At 44.3% G+C, this 22,697-nt stretch overlaps 1 protein-coding gene across 1 annotated transcript in view; it reads left to right on the top strand.

Moving 5' to 3' along the window:
* foxp4 (forkhead box P4) overlaps positions 1 to 22,697 on the top strand; it is a 168,115-nt gene that overhangs the window by 124,181 nt on the left and 21,237 nt on the right. Inside the window, exons 7-12 of the mRNA XM_042405824.1 lie at positions 721 to 810; positions 11,893 to 12,015; positions 14,229 to 14,360; positions 17,970 to 18,105; positions 20,938 to 21,139; positions 21,827 to 21,925. Coding sequence (XP_042261758.1) covers positions 721 to 810; positions 11,893 to 12,015; positions 14,229 to 14,360; positions 17,970 to 18,105; positions 20,938 to 21,139; positions 21,827 to 21,925 — 782 coding nt within the window. The remainder of the gene's footprint in view (positions 1 to 720; positions 811 to 11,892; positions 12,016 to 14,228; positions 14,361 to 17,969; positions 18,106 to 20,937; positions 21,140 to 21,826; positions 21,926 to 22,697) is intronic.

Raw genomic sequence — 22,697 nt, 5'->3', positions numbered from 1 at the left:
GAGATGGTGTTACTGGTTTGAATGGAGAGCTCTGGAGGGCAGAAAGAGGAGAAACGGGAAGACGTGGGTGGTGGTTAGTCACAGCTCTTCAGGGCACATCAGGGCAAATAGCTCCTTACATCACTCTGGCACATATAAACACAGTGCAACCAACACAAATGAAGATATGCTGACACACTTCTGCCTCAGAGGATGTGGAAAACCCACTTTGCACCTTCCTTGGAAAAGAGCAAGATAGAGAGAGGGGAGGAGTAAAGGGGGTGTGGTAGAGAGAGTGAAGCAGCAGGGAGGGCAGAGAAACAAAGAATGGAAAGAAGAGATGGTCCGAATTTTGGAGTTAAGGCAGGTTTTGAATGAGTCGGGATGAATTCAGTCACGTAGGCGCACACACACACACACACCTAAGATACACACACTCAAGCACGCTGTACATGTGCCAGGTGGACGTCTCAGGTTGAGGAAATCAGACCTGACAGCTTGGCAAAGTGAGAGGGCACTGAGAGTGGCCAGTATGAAAAAGTGTTTTTGCGTTTCTTTTTTCTAAATTGAAAAAGAAAAAAGTTTGATCGTATGGGTGTACGTTGTCGTGAAATTGAAAATACACTTGACTTAGGTGGTTTTAAGACTCTAATGTTGAAAATATTCCCCCGTACGAGTCCTGTTTACGTGTCTGTATGTGCGCACGATGAACATCTGATCATCTCTATTTCTCTCTCGTAGGCGCTCCAGGCAGCCAGACAGTTCCTCCTCCAGCAGGCCTCTGGACTCAACTCCCCTGGCAGCAATGAGGTCAAACAGAGCCCTGTGCAGGTCAGAGCACGCACACACACACACACACAGACACACACACACACACACACACACAAACAGATGCACAACCCAAGTGTTGCTTTGTCAGAATCTGTATATTATTAAGCCCCTGGCTGCTGCAGCTTTGCCTTCACCAACCTGCCACGTCAACTACGCAGTGTGATATAGGCGCATACTTTTCTCTCTCTTTCTGTCTGTGTGTGTGTGTCTCTCTCTCTTTCTCTCTCTCTCTCTCTCTTTTTCTGTGAAAGCATGTGTGTGTGATTGTTAGTGTGTGTGTGAATGAGGTCTTTGTAGTGATTGGGTAGCAAGCTGCTTTCAGAGTTGAATTCCACAGTAAGCAGAGAGAGTGGGGTTAGCTGGAGTGCAGGATCCCCAGTGAAAGACACTTGAGGAGGACACACACACACTGACAGCACACATACATTATTACTCTCAGTGTGTGTTGATAAATATCACATATGGCATCATGTTTGGCAGTTTATTACTATAATGTGATATGCAGAGCGCATGCAGAAGTGTGATTTGTAGTTGCGTCTCATATCAATAAAGAGGGGCCATGGGTCCACTAGAGCAGCAAGCAGTCTGGCTATTGCACTGCTCTTCCCATTAACATGCCACATGATAAACTGACAGCCAGCCCATCAAAGTATGGGAAACGGTGAAAGGAAAAGAGAGAGAGACGTGTGTGAGTCAGAGGGAAGGATAAGCTCAAATTTATTTGAAACACTATAAGGTGTTTGTGGGAAAAATGAAAAACTTATCGTTTGTTAAATAAATCTTATTCAAAGGTGAAAATACTGTTCTGGATATAGAGATAAAAGGCAACTTTTTGCAATTTTGTGATATGCCTCAATATTTAAAATGCATATTTAAACTGCTAACAATAAAACATCAAATTCATCCATGGAAGCATTTGCATTTGTTATCATAAATATTTGGTGTTGCGTGTGTTTCTCCAGGAAAACCGCTTTGGTGCGCAGAAACTGCCTTTTATGTTTCCAACAACAGCAAGAGGGGTTTGTTTGCAATAAACAAATGGATAGCTGGGTATTTAGCATGAACAGCAGTGGCCTCCTTGACAGAGTAGAGAAAAAGAAAAAAAAATCATATTAAACTCAAACGTCATCAATGGAAACTCCAAAGAAAAAGATTTTGCAGTGTTGGCCATGCAGTTTAATTGCCAAGTGACCTCTGGGAAGTGTAAAAATGCCACAGTGTTAATGACTGCTTATTACAGAAGATGTCAAAAATGAAATAAAATGTAAAAACTGTGGATCTTGAGGATTACACTTTAATCAAAACCTGAATTGGAATCAGAATCGCTTTATTTACTTTGGATAGAAACTGGCAGTTGGAGAAATTACATGGTGACTTCTAAGGGGTACGAGAATAATAGAACAAATACTGTTTTTATCATAATACATAATACATCTGTACTGTAAAATAATGTAAAGATTAAAATTGTATTTATACTGTAAATCAACACTAAGTGGTGGATTGATATTCATACATGTGCCGCAGTCGTTCAGCCATTCACGCAAAACCTTAGACCTGCAGAAGTGTCTTTTCTGTCTCTGGTTTTAAATCTGCACTGGTGGTCAATTCAAATGTTTCAACTCAGACTTCCCTATTCTGTTCTTGTGAACAAGTATTTCTATAAGTAATGGAAATCTTAAGACATACTGATGTTTAAACAACTGTTCACTTCCTGATACATTTTTGAAAGAGCATAAGAGAGAGTAGGGAAGTAAACATGTAGAGGGAAGTGAAATTGAAAGTTGCAATATAATGTAAATCTTTTGTTTAGCGGTGAAGTGTAAGGAACAACAGTTGAGTTGCTATGAATGTTTACGAGGGATCAACCTGTGACAGCAGTCTTGCATGAACAGGGTCAAACGCAGGTCATTTGCATGTTCAGTTGACCCGCCTCATACGTTCATCTCTAACGAGTATTAACCTCTACTGATTTCCCTTTTTTTTCTCTTTCTCTCTCAAAGGTACACACACACACAAACACACACACACCCCACTCTACCCCTCCTCTACTCCCTCCATCTCTGTCTTGTTTGTCTTGTTTGTTGGTGCCTGGCCTAGCTAGCCTCTCTGTCCTCTCCAGGGCATCCACGCTACATCTCTGTTGTCTGAGCTGTCAGTTCACATGGCCCCACACACCCTTCCAACATACACACTTGGATTTACTTGTGTGTATGCGTGTGTGTTTGTGTGTCTGCCTTTGTTTCTGACTCTGCAGGCACAAACACCAAAGCACAAAGTGTAGGTCAACTGTTGTTTGTGTATGTGTGTTTACAGCAGCAGTACTGAAGTTGTTTACTAGACCTCACAACAAACCTGGCTACTAAGGGGTAGAAATCTCTTAATTACTGTAATTTCCTGCCTTATGAACATTTTAAAATGATGTAATTAAAGCCGTCATCTGTCGGAGGGAGTGAGGCCAGACATTTCATCTGGTCATTTCTTAAGGTGGCGGTAAGCGACTGTACAGTGACACAGTGGCTCACATCAGGCACAAAATGGCCGTCCTCAGGTTGGTTCCTGCTGGGCTGCTCTCACACATGCAAATGAGCCTCAGCCAATAATGAGATCTTTAAGAGCTCGATAATTAGATTTTTCCCTTCTCTCTGAGGGAGAACGACAGAGGCAGACAGGGAGAGCGGGAAGACTTCTTTTCGTGTCTTGACTTCTCTGGAGAAGCCTTGGTCTGTGCTGACAAGCCCCCCTCATGCCCCCCTCCCCCACCCCCCCACCTCCACCCCTTCCCCATCATATTTCTCTTCTTTTCTTTATTTATAATAGAGGGGAGGATCTGAGCTGAGAGCAAAAGAAACTCTGAGATTATATCTGCTTTTTGATTGGTTGCTCAAAGATAGTCTCTGTGTTTGGCTGGCTGTGTGAGATGGTATCAATCCACTGTGTGTGCATGTGTCTGTGTGTGTATACGTGTCACGCTGTCATGTGTCACATTCAGGAGAAACCCGACAATAGCGCAAGTCTCTAGACAGGCAATTGCAAGAAAAAATTGATTGTCTGCAACCAAATTGTAGCTACAGTTGCTGAAAAGCACAATAATCAGAATAGTTTCAAGTGATTATTTAGGAGTTTGATGATTCAAGATCATAGAGATGTTTTGATTTGACATTAGAAACAAATGTATTATTTTACACCAATATCAATAATACTTAATCATGTTTGCAGATAATGACACTCTAAGTGTCTGAAAATTGGGGGGAAAAAGCCATGTTGAATCAGTATCTTACATAAATTGTTATGCTTATGGTCTCGTTCTGTCACATACTTTAGTAGTAATGAGTCTAATGCATAAAGTAGGTTTTTTTTATAATATTGGTCAGCCATATCTTGCCTTTTGCACAAAGTGGCATTGTCATCCAAACTTCTGATTGACTCAGTTGACTCAAGACATGGAATATTACAAAATTAGATTAATTGGGGATTGGTAGTAAAGAGGTTAGAGATGCAAAATCTTGTAAACCATGTTCTTATTTGGCAACTGTTATGGTGCCCTTAAGCAAAGCATGCAGAAACCTGTGGCTAAACCAAGCATCTCTCAGGTGTGAATTTGTTATGAAGTAGGGTATTGTGGGAAAAGAGCAAGCTCAGGCAGTCTTTCTTGAATAAATATAGGTTAAATAGGCCCTTCTTCTATAAGAGATTACACTTTAAAGATGCCCTTTAGATAATCTCACTGTGTAGGTGTGTGTTTGTGTTAGCTATTGGACATAAGTGCCACAGTCACCTTAATTGGTGGTGGCACAAGTGCGACCAAGTGAATGGGTGGGCACACAGTTGGCAGACAGAGTGGCAATTGGCGGATTACCCAGCATGATACATAGCATGCCAGGTCCATGACCTGCCACACGTTCTCTACAATGGACACACTTGGCACGCGCTCATACACTGGGTGGGCACAAGCAGACACATATACACCCACTTGGCAGACACACGCCTGGCACACTTAACACACTGCCACTTGGCATGCACACATACAGATTAACGCACGTGCTTGGCTGTGGCCCATACGTATGTAATTGAATAGCGCGGTGTCCTGTTTTCATGTATTATTTAGGAGCTCATTTAATTAGGAAAAAAATGAAAAGACTCATTAGAGATATGTTAATTAGCTCGGCTCTCTGCTCTCTGGAGAGGGCTGGCACCAGCACAGTGGGATGGAGGCTGGAGAGGGAGCCACGCAGAAAAGACGGTAGGAGGAAACTGAGTCATGTCAGTCTTTCAGAGATTTTATTTCAATGAAACCACTTTTAATCAATCCTATTTCACCCGTTTGCTATATGTTGCACAATTGTTTTCTGCCTTTCCCAGCTACATCATCTGAACCACTATAGGTTTGTGAAAAACTCCAAAACATAGAGATTCTGAGGCAGGGTTCAAAGTCTTTTAACTAATCAACAAAAGTATGTGGAAAGATGAGTGTTTAGCCCCCCAGAGTCTGCGGTACTGAAGCGGTTCCTTCTCTCGTTCTCTTTTATTTCCTTTCAAAGTGTTTTTCCCAAAGCACTCCTTTTGTCCACTCAATGAAAGTGCTTAGTTGGCAGTTTCTCTTATTTGATGTGGAGGGAATTGGGACTGTGTGTGTAGGTTAGTGTGTATGTGTGTGTGTTGGGGTGGGGGGGGTTGGAAAAGGGCTGGGGGTGCATGGGGTCCTGACAGTTTGTGAAGGGTGTATGGGAAGAGGTTGAGCAGCCAGTGGAATGGGTTTGGCTCTGGGCAGAGGGGTGGACAAACGGAGGGAAGGATGGAGAGGAGGGTTTGGGTCTGGTCACTGAAGTGTGAAACTCTTATTTTGTGATTTGAAACATGAGTGAAATCAGTAATGAAATATGGTCGATAACGGCCTCTCTCACTTCCCAATGAAGTGCCCTCAGTGTGTGTGTGTCTGCGTGTGTGTTGCTGGAAATGTGTTGTCATTTTTATTCTGAAGCACTGGGGCGTTAGATAGAGGGAGGCGGCGGACAGGGGGAGAAGAAGGGAGGAGAAGGGGGAGGAGGGGGAGGATTTTCCACTTGAACTTGCTGGTCTTTCACTGTCCTCTCTGAAGTTTCTCTCTTTTTTTTTTCATTTTGTCTGGCCCCTGTCAGGGAGAGCTGTGTGTTATGCGCGTCCACATGCGTACTGTATGTGTATGAGTGTGTGTTTATGTGTGCATGGTCAGTAGAGACCCCAACTCACGGTTCTCAGCAGCCCGTGGTCCCTCCGTGGGCTCCACTTTCCTCACTCCTCTATCATTCCATCTATTCACCCATTCTTGCATGCATGTTTCCACACAACCAGTCAACCGTCCTCCAACCTTCATCTCAGCCCCTTTGTGCTCAGCTTGGCCCTTATCTCCAATTCAGTTTGCTCCTAGAAACCTGCCAAAAGACAAACTTTTACACCTGACCGTGTTGAATAAAGCCAGATGTATCATATTTGATATGAATATGTGAAAACTACCTTATCGCTTATATTATACGCCTGCCAGCTTTGAGCAACTTCGCAAACAATGTAATAAAGTCACCAGAAGCAATATTATTTATAGGATTAAATACACTTAAGCCTTAATCCAAATAAAAAAAACAACTGTGTATTAGTTATTTTATCAGATAATATTATAGGAATTTGGTTTGTGAATTTTCTCTCACACGGAAATGGCATTGCAAAAAAGGGAAAGAATAAATCCAATTCAGCTGTAATAGAAATATCATATCGTCTGTCATACACTGTCCTGTGAAAACCGTGGATCTCAAAAATATAAACCCATAAAGAAACATTTAATCCTTTAGTTTATCTGAAAAATTTGAATCACAAAATTTGGCAATACAGAATTATTGTTAGCTATATTGGCATGCAACACATACTGTAGTTGCTTGAAGGCAATAAGTGATAGACAGAGACATACACACAAAGTTTCAATGAACTTCTTCTTTCACATGCACCTATTTTTGGTGCATACCAACACATATTGTTCATAGATATAGACATTACTCATATTACTCAGGAAAAAGTCACCTCCCTGACTAAAACTTCAGGGAATGGGGGGGAATTTGACGTCTGAGGCGGTAAGATGCTCAGAATATCCCTAGCCCCACCTGGCTTCGCTCATCAGTTCCCCCTAGAGTAATGTGGCCCCTGGCCCTGCGGCAGATTAGCTGGAGGAGGGGTACTCACCACACACAATGGAGCCCTTTTACCTCCAGTGGAGGCCTGGCCCTGAGCTCCAAACAACGCTCTCAGCACAGTAGGCACTCCTTCAATTTCTCTTTTTCACTCAAATGCTTTTCTCCTTCATTCCTCTGTCTCTTGCTGTTGCCCTCTTGCTCTCTCCCCGCCACCACCACCCCCACCTCCATTATGCCCTCCTCTCATTTCTTGGCATGATGAGCATAGACAGGCTGTTTACCTGGAGGGATTGAAAGAGGGAAGGAGCGATAGTGATGATAGCTGGCGAATAAACAAATCCTGAACCAGCAAGAAGCAGGAGAGTTCACCACACACCGTTAAAGCCTTTACACACTAAGAAGCAGCACAGTGAGGATTGTATTTCAATGGGAGGCTCTCAATTACCCCCCTGCCTGCTGGCAGCTACAGCCGCAAAGGAAAGCCATGCAGTTTCTACGTTTTAACCATGCCAAACTTTTGCCACTGTCCAATTAGAGGAGAGATCAGTGGTCTGTGGCAATAGTAACACCCTTGAAGGATCTAAGTCTTTGCAATAAGCTGTAATATTCTTGATACTTTTTAATAAAGATGCCAACAAAACCATTATGGCAAGATATTATATGGAATGAACAAAAGATTCAAAGGTTCAAAGGTTTGTAAGCACATCTAGGTGTGTGTGTGCATGTGTGTAAGACAAGAAGAAAGACAGAGAGGCAGGCGTCCTGTCCAGGGTGAGGTGGTAATGCTCAGTGACAAGGATAAACAGCGCTGGGGTTTGCTCCTACCAGGAGAGGGGGGTGAGGAGGAGGAGGAAGAGGAGGAGGGGAGGAGGTCTGTGTCAGCCTCTCTCTTCCTCCTGCTTTCTCCTTGTCATTTTTTCAATTATCCCTCTCTCCCGTGTGTCCCCATAGACCCAGAGGCAGGGCCCGCATCATTTAGACTGAGAGCCTGTTTAGATTCTGATTATAGCCTCCTTTCTTCTCACCACTCACTGACATCACACACACATACACACACACACACATATACACACTTACATGTACTGGTCGCACATTTTGGAGCCAGCATGGAGTGAATAACTCAGTAGCAGTACATTTATCAGCTTGTGAAGCTCAAGGGAGTGTTGAGATTTGTTGGTTTCTCTGATTTTTTATTTTTATTTTAAATTTGCATTAAAAATTACCACCAAACAGGAGAGGACAAAACATTCTTTAGAGCATCTTTATTTATTTTAAATGTGATCATTTGGCATGTACCAGCATATATTAAAAAAGCATCTGATGTGATGGTTGAGGATGGTGTACTTTTATAATAAGAGACCTCAATTACAAGGAAGGTGAAGGTGTGAAATACAAAGTTCATTCCTAAATTAAAGATGATGCAGTCATTTAAACCAGCCTGTCTCTATAGAAACACGGTGCCGAGCTGCACCGGGCTTATTCCCTCGGCTACACGCTGGTTTAATATCAGATAGCCCTCCTTCCTCGCTTCCTGAGGTTTCATCTGAAATGGAAAGTGGGGCTTTCCTCCTCGTTAGAATGAAAAGTCATCAAGGGAGGAGAGGAGAGAGGGATGGAGCCTCATTGAGATGCAAGTTACATCCCCCCTCTTTCTCTCTCTTTACTCCTCTGGGACCCCATGCCTTTCTCCTCCTTCTCCTTCCCATCTTTCTGGCGCTCCCTCGCTCCCTCTCTTCCTTTGTTAATCAGTTAAACTCCCTCTTCAAACAACCCCTCTAATTACTCCTCCACTCTCTGTAAACGACAGGGCTGTCTCTCGCTTCTCCTCTCCTCCCTCCATCCCTTCCTCCCCCAGCTCCCTCACTCCATGGCAGGGTTTGACCTCTGTCAGCCACCGACCCCACAGCAGTGTATGTGTGTGTGTGTGTGTGTGTGCGTGTGTGCACGTATGACTGATTCTTGAATCTTAATGATTGGAGCAACATCTTAGATTTTGAAATGTTACTATTATTAGTGGTTCAACTTTCACACTTTAAAACCTACTGTACTGTATAGCATTGCATGATTGTTCACCCACATTCATGTTTGTGTTTTGCTGTTGCAACCATCGCCTCAAGCTGTAGGCCACACTTTCTCCATCCAAAAACCTGCTGGACAGGGTTCCTTTCTCTCTCTGTGAGACTCTTCACACATTTCTTTTTTTTACCCGTGATTTCCTTCCTTCTTCTCTCATTTCCTTCCATCCTTCTTTCCTTTCTTCTACTGTGTGGATGGTATCCTTCCTTCTCCCCTCTCTCTGCTCGCCCCTCCGCTCACTCCCCCAGCCTCACCTCTCTCACACTAATCTACCACGCATCTCTCTCTTTTAAATTAACATGCAACATGAAAAAAAAGGGACGACAGCGGAAAAAATTAAATGCATTTAATAAATGCCTGACTTCAAATCGCCCGGCTTTTCAGACTCTCCCTATTCACAGTCCAATGAAAGGGGAGAAATCATTCACCGGGAGAGACAAAGCCGAATGAAAATATAATTCCGCATTGTGAGGCGCTTTTGTCCTGGCCCGTCAAATCGCTAATGGCGAGGCTTTTGTTTTGTGGCGGGCGCTCTCAGGCTGGCGGTGTCGTATGGCGGTGGCAACGCATGCCCCATAATCACCACGCTTTGTGATATTAGATTATAGGGGCAATTAATGGCGTCAAACCTTAACTACTCAGCATTCAGTCTGCCACACACACGCATTCAGCCTTAAACACATGCGTGCAGGCACGTTCACGCACGCACACTTCCGTGTATATTCACATGCACACACACATACAGTACAGTATATCAGCACTTACACACACGCACGTGCATTTAGTTCTGGCGTCAGCCAACACACAGAAAGGTGCTATAACTCCAATAATTATTACAGCCGTGACTTGAAAATGTCAATGGTGGTGTGTATAAAATAGAATGTATGAGTTGTCAGGGAGGAAGAATGGGATGCACAAGAGCAATTAATTACAGCTTTTCATTTGGCAGCTTAGACTGACAAGGCCCGGCGGCGGGGGCAAGCTGGCATGACGCCAAGCGCACCCATCACCACCCCCACCTTACTCACAACCCTTTCCACCTCCCTCCCATCCCCTCTGCCTGTTCCTTTACCAAGTGCCACAACATCACCCTTCCCCTATCTCACCCCACTCTGACTGTCTTTTCTTCTTCTTCTCCTCCCTCTCCCTCAGCTAAAACACACACTCATGTGCTACAGCTCATTCATCTACATCCCCTAACGCACTCCTCTTCTACTTCCTAGCCCACATCTGCCCTGCGCTCTCAAACCTCCTCCTTTCCACCCCTTCACTGTTATGTGTGGCTGGGAGTGCGTTTAGTTAGGGAAGTCTGGATTGATAAAGACATAGACAGAGTCTGGGACCAATGACAGACACATAGAGAGGAAAAGAGACAGAAGGATGGAGGGAAGGATAGAGGGAGGGAGGGAGGGAGGGGGAGAGAGAGGCCAGGTGGGAAAGAGGGTGTTAGTATTTATGGCCGAGCTTGTTTACAAAGTCAAATCAGCTCTTTAGAGATTTAATTTACCAGTGACAGCTCGTCCCCTCTCTTGCTCTCTACCGCACAATTCCCTCTCCCATCACCCTCCCTACCTGCCATCCCCTCAGGTGGTGAGTAGATAGACTGCTCTGAAGAGAGCTACACACACGCTGGCACTTTTGCACACCCACACACACAAGCCCACACACAGACGCACGCAGTCTGACCATGGGAAAGATTGATATTTCACCACCGAGTGAATATAGATAAATGGCCAATTTTAGAGGCGGTAACTCACTATTTCTCTGTAAATCAGCCACCACTTCTTAACAGACAGGATTATTTGTGTTGAAAAAGCAGTATTGTTTATTAATGTGTGGCAGTGAAGGAAGAGCTAGTCATCCCTCAGCCTGTAAACAGAGAGAAAATATCAGCTCTCGGATTCAATCTCACTCCCCGTCTCTCTGTAAATATCTCTCAGTGCCTCAACTGCTCTGTGTCTTTATCCCTTTCATTGTTGTCTCAAATCTTAATTTAGTTAATAAATACAAAAGAACTCCGTCAGCAGACTTTGTGTGGTTTTTCATATATTGTGTCTGCTTTTATGTGCGCACATTGTGTCTCAGTTTCTGTTTTTTTGTGGTTAGTTTGTCTTCAGCTTTACAGTGTTTGTAATCAGATTAGCATATCTGCCCATCATTGTGTACAATGCATGTGCATTGAGTGCTTGCACAACACATCTGTAAGAATTACCACGTTCCTCTCTTAGTCCTCTCACTCCCTCTCTCTCTTTCTCTCTATCTCTGCCTTTGCCTGCCTACGGTCCTATCTGATGAGATAGACATCTCATCAGATAGCCACTTTGTTGTTCCTTTCTTCTTAGCTAGGCTTGACTGTGTGGAAAAAAAATCGGAGGCTGTCCTAATCATGTGTTTATGGAAGTAGATAAGATTTTATGTTTTATAGGGCGATTGCATATCTGTCCTTGTATCTCTGCCTGTTGTCACATAAATTGCCTTTTTTTTTTGACAACACCAGGAAAGTGTCAACAATACGTATGTATCAGTATCATGGTGTATCTGACTATTTATCTTTGTCTGATGTTGCCAGCTTTTCTCAGCGCTGACTGACAACAGAGAATGAAAGACAACACACCTCTCTAACTTTACCTGTCCATACCAGCATACTGCACAACCTCCATTGAGATTGTTTGTTTTGAGTTGAGCATTCAGTTGCAGGCACAGTCATGCTTAAAGGTCGCTGTGCTGGCTGGGCTTTTTCACACAAAGCTTAACCCATTGAATGAGTTGTCCTACTTTTGCAAGCTAGTATATAAGTGCTTTTTTTTTAAAAAAAAAAATAAATGTATGTGTGTCCCTGTGCTTTCTCCAGGTGCCAGTGTCCATGGCTATGATGAGTCCACAGATGATCACTCCTCAGCAGATGCAACAGATCCTGTCTCCCCCTCAGCTCCAGGCCCTACTGCAGCAACAGCAGGCTCTTATGCTACAGCAGGTGAAACACACACACATTCACACACACTCACACTCTAGTTGGACTCAGTCCCAGGCCGGCATGTTTGGATGTGTCTGTTTTAGTAGGCGCTGACACACACTGGGCATGATTGTATCTTATTCAATGCTCGGTGATCTTTGAAGATAAACACACATCCACATATCCACTTACACACAGATTGTCATTTCGAATACCTCCTCTTTAGCATTGTTGCTGGGAGAATGTGCATGCTCCCACCTGCAGGCACACACCTGCACACCTAATGATACACACACGCACACACACACACACACACACACACGCATTTGTAATCTTTTTAGCATCAGCCAGTGAATCATAGTGATTCAGGAGTGTGCGTTGATGCCCGGCAGGTGATAGAGGGGTTGCTATGTCGACATAAACCAATAAACACACCTCATCTGCAACAGATCTGTCAAATACTCAGCCACACCAACCTGCGACCTCCTACCTACACACACGAAACACACATGGAGCCTTGTAAAGGATGTGAAGTGGACTACTAACAACGTGGAGATAGAGAAGTAATTGCGGCATAGGGGATGTCTAGAAAACACATTCATACACACATATGCAAGGCTAGAGCAGACAGTAGATTTAATAAGGAGCGGTAGCTTTAGGCGAGTATAAATTGCAGTGGGAAGATCTGACAACATGTATCATAATGGAAATGTGAAATGTGCTGGCTTCCTGGAAACAGACATGCAGACGGTTAAGAACCTCTTCACCAGCTCTTTTTTTCTCTAACTAGGAAAAAGGAGACGGAGGGGAGAGGGGGTTGATAATGCACACTCACACACACGCACACGCACACACACACACACACACACACGCATTACACTCCCACTATTAAAACCACTGAGTTTAACATTGCTCACCCACTTAATTAACCACAGTATGGACTTGCTCTTAGTGTATATCTGCAAATCAGGCACTTTTACACACACACACACACACACACACACACACACACACACACACACACACACACACACACACACACACACACAGACGCAGAATAATCAACCAACATATCACTCACTGGAGCATTAAATTTCATATCCCCATGGCAATACAGCACTGTGTAAGAGTGTGTAAGTAAGGTTTACGGCCTACTGCTGCACAGCATTTGTGTGTTTGGACAGGCACACATTTGTGGATTTGCATGTGAGTGTGTGTGCGTGTGAGTGTATGTGTTTTAACCTTTAAGGTTCCTCTAACCTTTTCTTATGCTACAGCTGCTCTGCCTTTCTTTCTTGGTGTGTTCACTAAAGTCAAGGTCATGGTAATAGGCTGGAGAGGTGAGTGCCTCACTTACACATACTCTTAATGCACAAAGCCACTGAATCAAATCATTAAAAAGACCTTAATTATCACTTAATTATTCCCTCAACTCACCACTCTCCAGCCAAGTGTGTATGTACGCGTGTGCACGTGTGTGCTTGCATATGCATTTGTCTGTGTGATGAGGAGGCGATCAGGGCTAGTGACGCGGAAAAGAGAGATTAACTCCGCCTAAGGAGCGATAAAAGAGAGGGAAGACAGATGGAAAAGAAAGAGAAGCAAAGAAGGAATTAGTCTTGCATTTAAAATAAATTAAGGATAAGAAGGAACATAATAATACAAAAGCACAGTAAATTATGCAAAACTGAAGCTATGGCTGGGATAAGATTGAAACTGGAAATGTAAAACAGCATTGTACAGAAATGGTGGGACCATTATATTACACTGGGTGTGTGGTAAGGATGGGTAGTGGTGTGTAGTCGGCTCACTGTAGGGTCAGACGGATGAGAGACCGAAGCAACTGCTGCGCTGTGAAGTCATTCTCTGCTGAAAAGCCTCTTTGAACATTTGATGCACCATGAAACAAAGACAAACTGCAGACGGACACATGTACAAGCCGTTCTCAAGAGGATAACCCCCCTCCTCGCATACACACACACACACACAGATACACACACTGTGGTCAGTGTGAGTTTTCCTGTTCGCCTTGCTCTCCTCTTAGCAAGATTATAATCTTAATGGAGCTTCCTGAGTAAATTAATGATTAGCAACTCAAACAAACAGACAAGCTGTGGCCAGTCAAAGGAAGGTTGATACAAAGTGTGTTGTGACTCACTCGCCTCGTATTTCTCCCCCTTTCCACCCACCTCCTCCCCCTCCCTGTGCCTTCCCATTTCTGTGTCTGCCTCTAGTTACAGGAGTACTACAAGAAGCAGCAGGAGCAGTTGCATCTCCAGCTTCTGACTCAGCAGCAGCAGCAGCAGCAGCAGCAGCAACAGCAGCAGCAGCAGCAGCAGCAGGCTGGGAAGCAAGCAGCAAAAGAGGTGAACTTAACCAAGTACACACTCACTCAGCTCAAGCACACTCTGAAGTACACAAGTACTCTTAAACGCAGTAAAAGTGGTTGACATGGGAGCCTGCAGAAGGAAAAAAAATCACATCAAGGGTCTAATGTAAAGAATGAAGGATACGTACAGTATGTTAGCTCTCTTTTCCTTTCTCCCTTTCTCTGCTCTCATCCTCCTTTTCTCTGTAGTTTACTGTTGTGTGTACAAGCTTTCTCAAAACAAGGATTAGTGAATATGGACTGTCATTTTTTCTTCCAGCCTTGCATGTCGAGGCAGTGAGGGAGTGCTGTGCTAAGCCATTCGCTTCCCTGCCAAAGCATTCATTTGCATGCCTTCAGCTGTAAGCCCGAGGTGAAATCTCTCTGTAGGAGGGGTCTGCCACTCTTTTAATTGTCAATTAACCCCGCCAGCACTAGGAGCCTCCCTTGCTCCCGCTTTCTCTCTCACACACACACACACACAAATATGAACCCACGCACACACTGTACCAGGTTTTAACCACAGCTGCGGTACAGTAGGATAACAGAGGATCAACTAGGATCACATCGTGGCACAACAAAGAGGATCTCAATCGATCAGACAAGATTACTGTCACAACCTGTGTGCGCGAGAGGGTGTGTGTGTGTGTGTGTGTGTATGTGGTAGCCAGTTTCTGTGTGTGTTGTATGAAAGAGACATTTTTACATGAATGCTCATTCACCAAATGACTGCTCATTCACCAAAAATCAGACACACAGAGGACCATGCAGGAGACAAACTTGAAGAGAAGGGCCTCATGAGACTTTCTGATAAACGCATGAGGAGACACATCCTAGATTTCTCCTCCTCTTCCCCCCTTCTTCTCCCACTGGGCAGAACCAACCCCCCCCCCCCCCCCCCCTCCCAACAAAGTCCTCGCCGACAGCGGTCAACCAAGTCGACCGTGACCAAAGCAAACCAGTTGTGGTCGTCTCGCATGTTGAGAGGGTGTCTGAACGGCTCTCCCTTTCTTCCTTCTCTCTGCCGCTGTCCCAGTTTTTAGGTTTGTTGTCCTGTAACAACTAGACAAGTGCAAACACTGGTCACACAGCTATACATACATGCAGAGAGGGAGAGGGTTGATGTGCGACGGTTCAATGCACAAACACATATACTTGGGGGAATATGCCTCCCTACAGAGCTACATACAGCTGATATGACTAAGGCCATTTTCAGCAGTCAGTGTTTTACAGTCGCTGCGAGCCATCACAACCGAAAACACCTTTTCAGTCATTTCTCTCATCTCGTCTGGTCAAGCAGCTGCTGTCAGACACTGAGACAAACAGAGGGTGTTTTCCATTGTAAGGCTGGCACATAAGCCTCCAACTCATACTGTTCAGAGTAGTGATAAGTAGATCAGGTAGCATACATATGGAAGAAGATTTGAACCAAGTCTAGTCTTTTGAGTGGCTTCTTTTCTGAAGAAGCCACTCAGAAAACACGAGGACAGAGAAGGCAGCAGTAGAAGGAGGGAGGATAAAACTGAAAATTGCTGCTTTGCCTTTTGGAGTGGTTGTGCTCGAGTGGCTGTGACTTTTTGCCCTTTTCCCTCTTTTCTGCAATTCCTCTTCACTATCTTGTGCGTGGAAGTGATGCATCGAGAGAGAGAGAGAGTATGTATGTGTGTGTAGAGTCAGTGTTTGCGTGTGTCGCCGGAGCATTTGGGACTGGTCAGGAGTCAGCTTAATGAAGTGACTCTGACCGTCACAAGAGCTGCGTGTATGTGTGTGTCTGTTTGCGAGTGGCCATCTACAGTACGTGTGTGTTTGTGTGTGTGCGTGTGCGTATGTGCTTCTGTGTGACTGGCAGGCTCAGACAGTGTGTGATGTGCTCATAAATCACATTGACAGCCTGTTACTGCGCTAGCTTTGGCCACTCAGCCACAGCTAATGTAAACAGAACACAGACACACACACACACATACATACACGTTCACACACACACACAATGTGTTTTAAAGAACCATAGACATATCTCAGGAGGGAATGAGCGACAGAGGGGGGAGAGGAAGAAATGAAATGGACGGACACGTAGGAAAAAAGGAGGGGCTGGAGGGCTGGACAGAGGGAGACAGTTCAGGCAGGACACTCTGATTATGATAAACCATTTATTGCAACAAATGACAATTGGGCCACGTGACTCTGTTCAAAGAACTGCACTATGTAAGCATAGTGCAGTTCTATGCTTATCACGAAGCTTAAAGGATGTTTGTTTCTCCGTTAAACATTAATTACAATACTCTACAAGTCTACTTAACCAACATAGAATAACAACTAAAATTAGGACACTGTTTTAAGCCATTTTAAGTCAGATCACAAATATTAAGTACAAATATTAAAAAGTTTTCAATTATCTTGAAAACCGAATTTCGTCGGCCCATTGCATGAAAAAAAAAACTAAGCCTTTCCCCGTTTTCATCCTTCTCTGGTTTTCTTTTGTGAAGAATAGTTGTGCTTACTCCTCTACACCTCCCCCACACTGCCACCACACTCCTTCTCCCCAGGCACCAGTCTGAAAGGAAGTGACCTATCTGCCCTTCCTGTGAGTTCCTCTCTGTTCAAAGAGTTCCCGGCTGCCACTCTCTCTCACACACACATGCACACACAATGAGCAGTTCCTGAAGTTGTATTTATTTATTTTTCCTCTCCACAAGTTATCTGTGAGAGATAAAGTCCAACTCTCTCGGGGGTTAGTTGAGGGGAGGGGGGACTTCAAACAGTGCAGCACAGGCCAGGTCTACCCTAGACTTGGAGAGCAGGAAAGGGGACATTTATCACCGTAACACACACCAATATTATCGCCACGCGCCATGTAGTCTCTCCCACTCTCCCTTCTTCTGTTCATCCTCAGGGTCCTAACCGATTGGCCTCAGGCTCTTCTTCCTTTTAGTAAGGGACTAATTTTCTCCATTCTGGCCTCGTAGCTCTCACTTTGTTTTTCAGCAGCAGACAATTAACCTTTACATCATCCTTTAATTCATTTCTTAGTTGACTGTATACTTGGGTTTGTTCACACTGAATGAAGTCATGGTTTGAGTATACCAATTGACATCATAATAAAAACAGGGAAGAGCTTTTTTCAAAGTAAAATTTTGAAAACCACTTAATCAGAGGCAAATTCTTACGAAATTTTGAATTTTAGCTTAAAATGTCAATTAAAAAAAGAATATAAATAAATATTTCTTAGGTGCAAGCAGATTTCTACAGGACTGCACAGGTTCAGTGTACTTTCATTGTGTGAAAAAAAAAATCAGACCATATTTTATTCAAACTTCTGCTATTCTGTCCTAATTTTGGTCACAAATTGCCAAAACAAAGCTCTCACAATCTGAACAAGAACCAGTGGGTCCTATATTGAATATAAAAGATTTTGGTGGTAATGAATTACTTCCAGAAGGGATAGAAATCATTTTCAATTGTATTCTTCAAATTGAGTTGAGATAAGATAAAACAAAATGAGATGGACCTTATCCCTGAGGGGCAGTTGGTTATCACTGCAGCAAAGAAGTAATACCCAACTTACTAACTTTTTCTACCCACTGTCTCTCCGTCTCCTTGCATACAGCAGCTAGGCAGTAAGCAGTTGGCCTTCCAGCAGCAGCTGATCCAGATGCAGCAGCTTCAGCAGCAGCACATCCTCAACCTCCAGAGACAAGGCCTGGTCCCACTGCAGCCAACCGCCGCCATGCAGTCTCTGCAGCAAGGTACGTGCACACACATACACGCACTATCATATACACAACCCTCAGCGTACAGCACTCAGTCACACACATGCACACATGGTCATAACTGCGTGTGCGCACACACAGGCATGTGCCCAATGCCGCATGTGAAGCCTGTTAAGTTAATCAGCCTATAAAACATAAAAGGAAACCTGATTGGTGGGTTTGTGGAAGGTACTCATTTGGATAATAGGTAAAATATGCCACTAAGCCCCCTGCTTGGAGGTGTGTGCATGTGCCTGTGTGAGTGTATGTGTGCGTGTGTGTACTTGAGATTAGCCAGACACAAGAACATCATCGTTTTGCTATTGCTGTGTGCCCACTGGATTTTTTTGGGTTCTTATGTGTAACTTCTCCTGCAGCCCCTTCATTTTGTCAGCAGGGTTTTAGTGCAATAAATGTTGACTGTTGACTGGTCCGCCCTTACTAAACATGTGTGTCTGTATCCACTTTTGTCTGTGCGCTGTGTACACACACACACACACACACACTATCTCACACACGGAGAATGCTTTAGGGGCTCTTAAGTGGCCGTAACATTGCTAAAGCGCTGACTGAGTTGACCAAACAGACCAGTTTCCCTCCCTCTGTCTGATCTCTCTCTTTTGCTTTCTTTTGCTCCTGCACAGTCACAAGCAGTCACACACAAGCTCACACACTCTCCTACTCGCTTTGTAATGTCAATCAAAAGAACACAGAAATAAAATCAGTTACATTTCCCAAAAGTTCATTGCAGATAAGCTTCATACAACACCCGAAAATCGCTCAGAAACGTTAGTGTGATTTGTGTATTATATGTGTGTGTTTATATGCTAGGGGGCAGGGTGTGCGTGTGTGTGTGTGTGTGTGTGTGTGAAGGGGATCCACCAGAGGGCAAGTGGAATTACCAGTTTACAGAGAGAGAGTAAAAAAAAAGGAGTGGATGCAAATGGAATACAAATGAAAAGACAGAGGCTACAGTTTTGGATAGAAGAGTGTAATTTTTCAGACAGTTGCAAACATTTGGCTTCGGCATCTCCTTCTCTTTTTCTTTCCCTCTGTATCAGAGTGGAATTTCCCTGCAGTGTGAAAGAGCTGGTCCATTGTGACGGCTCAGCCAGGCGTGAGCCGGAGCATTCCTCTGGCCAGCCATGCCACACAAACACACACACAAACACTCGCACACAAATGCACATGCTTAAACACTCGCACCTACACACACAAATGCACACACTGTTGCCCCGCCTCAAAGGGCCGTTGTGTCCGGTGGGTAGGTGGTGGGGTGGGTGACACGAGGGGTCCTGCTATAGTTTTTGTTTCTCTCACTGCAGTGAGATGGGAGCGCTTCTTAGACATCTCATAGCTGCACGCTAAACACAAAACCTACTATTTTAGTAAATTTCAATGTGTAAGCACACAAATTGGAGTTTATTAATTGTTCTGATGGATTGTGTTAATACTATAGATCTGAGCAAGCAGTGAGATTTCTTTTCAAACTTGCATGCCCTAATTCTTAGCAGCTTCTTTCACTCTTATACGCAAAAAAAAACATTGGACTTGACTTCATCCTGTTAGACCCCACCTTCTAAGTAACTTCAGGCTACTTTCTAGCATGTCTCATTTGTCCAGGGACATCAGTGTGAAATAAATATGACCCTAGCAGCCAGATATGGTGTGTACGTCTGAAATGTGTGAGCCAGTAATGGTAAGCAAGAGCACTCTCATCTTCTCAAATGCTTTGTATTTATCAAGACTAGCTGGAAGATGTTGTGCAAGTACATTTTCACCTGAGTGCACACAAAACCAGGATGTTTGTTTGCATATTTGTTCTGCTCTCAGCTGCTTACAGCTTGTGTTTGCTTGCTTTGTACATTGCTGATTTTCTCCAGAGTCTCTTCTTTTCTCTTAAGTAATTTTTTCTCAATTTTTTTGATTGAATGGATGGATGTGGTTTTAGCCAGTCTGATAAGTGAAAAGAGGAAACACTCTAACAATCCGATAACTACTTTACACTTTCACTCTCTGGGCGTGTCTACAGATTGGTCGGGTTTCTTGGATAATACACACACACACACACACACACACACAGACATCCATGCACACACACACACACCACCTCATTCCTCCATAGTGAGAACTTTTGTTTTGGCGGGACCACAGAAGAATGCAGACAAAGCAGACATAATATTTGGATTGCTGCGAGGTCTCTGAATGTGTGTGTATGCGCAGATGTGTGTGTGGCTGCGTGCGTGCATGCACGGTAAGATCCATTGGAGTTGGCTGTGGCATTTTAGGCGTCTCTCTCACTGTGAAATTGGAGCAGAAATAACAAAGCTGCGACTAGAGAGAGCTCAAAGTGTGCACCCACCCTGTTCAGACAAATAGTGGTAGTGACAGGAGCAGTGGTGCCGGTGGACAGTAGGAGTTACCAGCAGAATTAGAAAATAGTTGAGGAATAGTGGAGATGTGGAAAAAATAACAGAGACATGCAAAAATTAACCTATTGTTTGTATTAGTGGGTCCGATTTTCCTCTCTTAACCACTCCAAGCGGTCCTAATTGTTGCATTGTGTGTTTTTATGGGGATTAGAATGGTTGTCAGTCACAGCTCTCTGTGGCCTCAGTTTATTTACAGCATGTCTGTGTGTATCTATGTGGGTTATATTTTACATATTCTCTCATCTAAATAATTATTAACTATTTTTCTTCTTTGCTTAGTTTTTATTCGTTTAACTGAAACACCTCCATCACCATCATCTTTGCACTGACCATGTGAAATTCCTCGACTGAATCAAGTGACACACATCACTGAGTTAACGGTGTTCCTTCTCTGCAGCAATGTGTCCGTCAGACCTCCAACAGCTGTGGAAGGATGTGTCGGGGGTTCCAAGCAGCGAGGAGGCCCTGAAACAGGCCGAGGGCCTGGACTTGAGCACCAACAGCTCTAATTCTACCTCAGCCTTCCCCAAAGCTGCCAGCGCTCACATCCCACTGCACAGCCTGCCCAATGGACAGAGCCACACCCCAAAGAGAGACAGGTACAGTTATGTGCTACACTTCGAAATGCTTAAAATATCCACAGTGTGAGGGTGTGTCTGTCCTCTGTGTGACCCGTAGTCTCTCTAATTCACACGTTCTTGCTATGTCGTTTTCGGGCCTTTAACTTTTTAGCTTTTAGCTGTTCTTCCATACCTACGCATGCGAAGTTACAAAGTTACAAAACATGCACATGCAGCATACCACACATCACCAGGGTGTAAAAGTCTCTCAACTCATTTGATAGGAGGTGTGTTGGGTGCAATATGTTCTGCCAATATGCTGTCAACCACATGCTACTATGGTATGGTGGAGAGGAGAGGAGAGGAGAGGAGAGGAGAGGAGAGGAGAGGAGATGAGATGAGAGGAGAGTAGAGGAGAGGAGAGGAGAGGAGAGGAGAGGAGAGGAGAGGAGAGGAGAAGAGAGGAGAGGAGAGGATAGGATGGTGGACGCAGGGGAGGAGAAGTAGAGGGAGATAGTGACTACAGGCCACCTGGTAAAAAAATGGGATTTATTTGGAATCATCCATATTTCAGGATCTGAATTTGCTGTAGAGAAAATTTCCTTGGTTCCATGTGGACATACTAGGGATGCATGTGCTAGGAGTATTAGCAGTCTACACACTGTATTAGAGTTATGTTGTCCCATGGCTGTGTCGGTTGCTTATGGGCTTGTTTCCGTTTTTAAGAGCCAGACTGTTTGAGTGGATATCCTCCTTCACCAAGACAGACAGCGCAGATGACCATATCCCCCTTTACTCCAAAGGCAGCCAACCCCCCAGCAGCCAGTGAGTAGCACATACACACTCACACATACACACACACACACACACACGGTCGACTCAGCGTAAGATAGAGAGACACACTCTGGAGGGTGGTCTGAAATGTCCTATGGCACTGATTCACTGCTTGCTCCAGGGGCATTGCTCTAGAGCTGACCCTGACCTCTGACCTCATCTTTGAGGGGGTCAAGGTGGGTGGGCATGTATTAATTAAAAGAACGCCCATTAGGTTATGAAATTGTGTCACACTGTCGTACTACCGCTACAGTGTGCAGAGTTGGCTACAGTAGATCAGGGAGTGGGTAGCATTAGTGTGTTAGCCTGCTAAGCTAATGCATGGCTGATGTGGAGGAGAATGTGGTTGCCAGCAGTTTGTCATGTCTTCTGTCTGAGCTGCTTCTGAGTTGCCTCAACCACAACCAGCACACACACACACACACACACACACACGTGCAGACACACACGCACACATATAGCTCCAACCTCAGCCTGCACATATGATCAGGAAGAGGCAAAAAAGCAAAGGGAGAGGGAGTGAGACATGTTTCCATCTGCTAGACAAATGGTTTTTGTTAGACAACCTTCTGATGTTGATTTGGGAGAATCCCCATTCCAGTCCACACACACACACACACGCACACACATCCACCCTCATGCACACACACACACACACATATAAATACACACATACACAGTCATGTAAATATACAGTATGTGGAGACAGCAGTCGCCGGCGAAGGTCCACGTCTGAACCACATCTGCTACTGGACCTGCCACA

This window comes from Thunnus maccoyii, chromosome 3 (assembly GCF_910596095.1).
Source record: "Thunnus maccoyii chromosome 3, fThuMac1.1, whole genome shotgun sequence".
Lineage (NCBI taxonomy): Eukaryota > Metazoa > Chordata > Actinopteri > Scombriformes > Scombridae > Thunnus > Thunnus maccoyii.
Note: the sequence above shows the minus strand (reverse complement) of the source record. Positions and strands in the feature narration are given on the sequence as shown.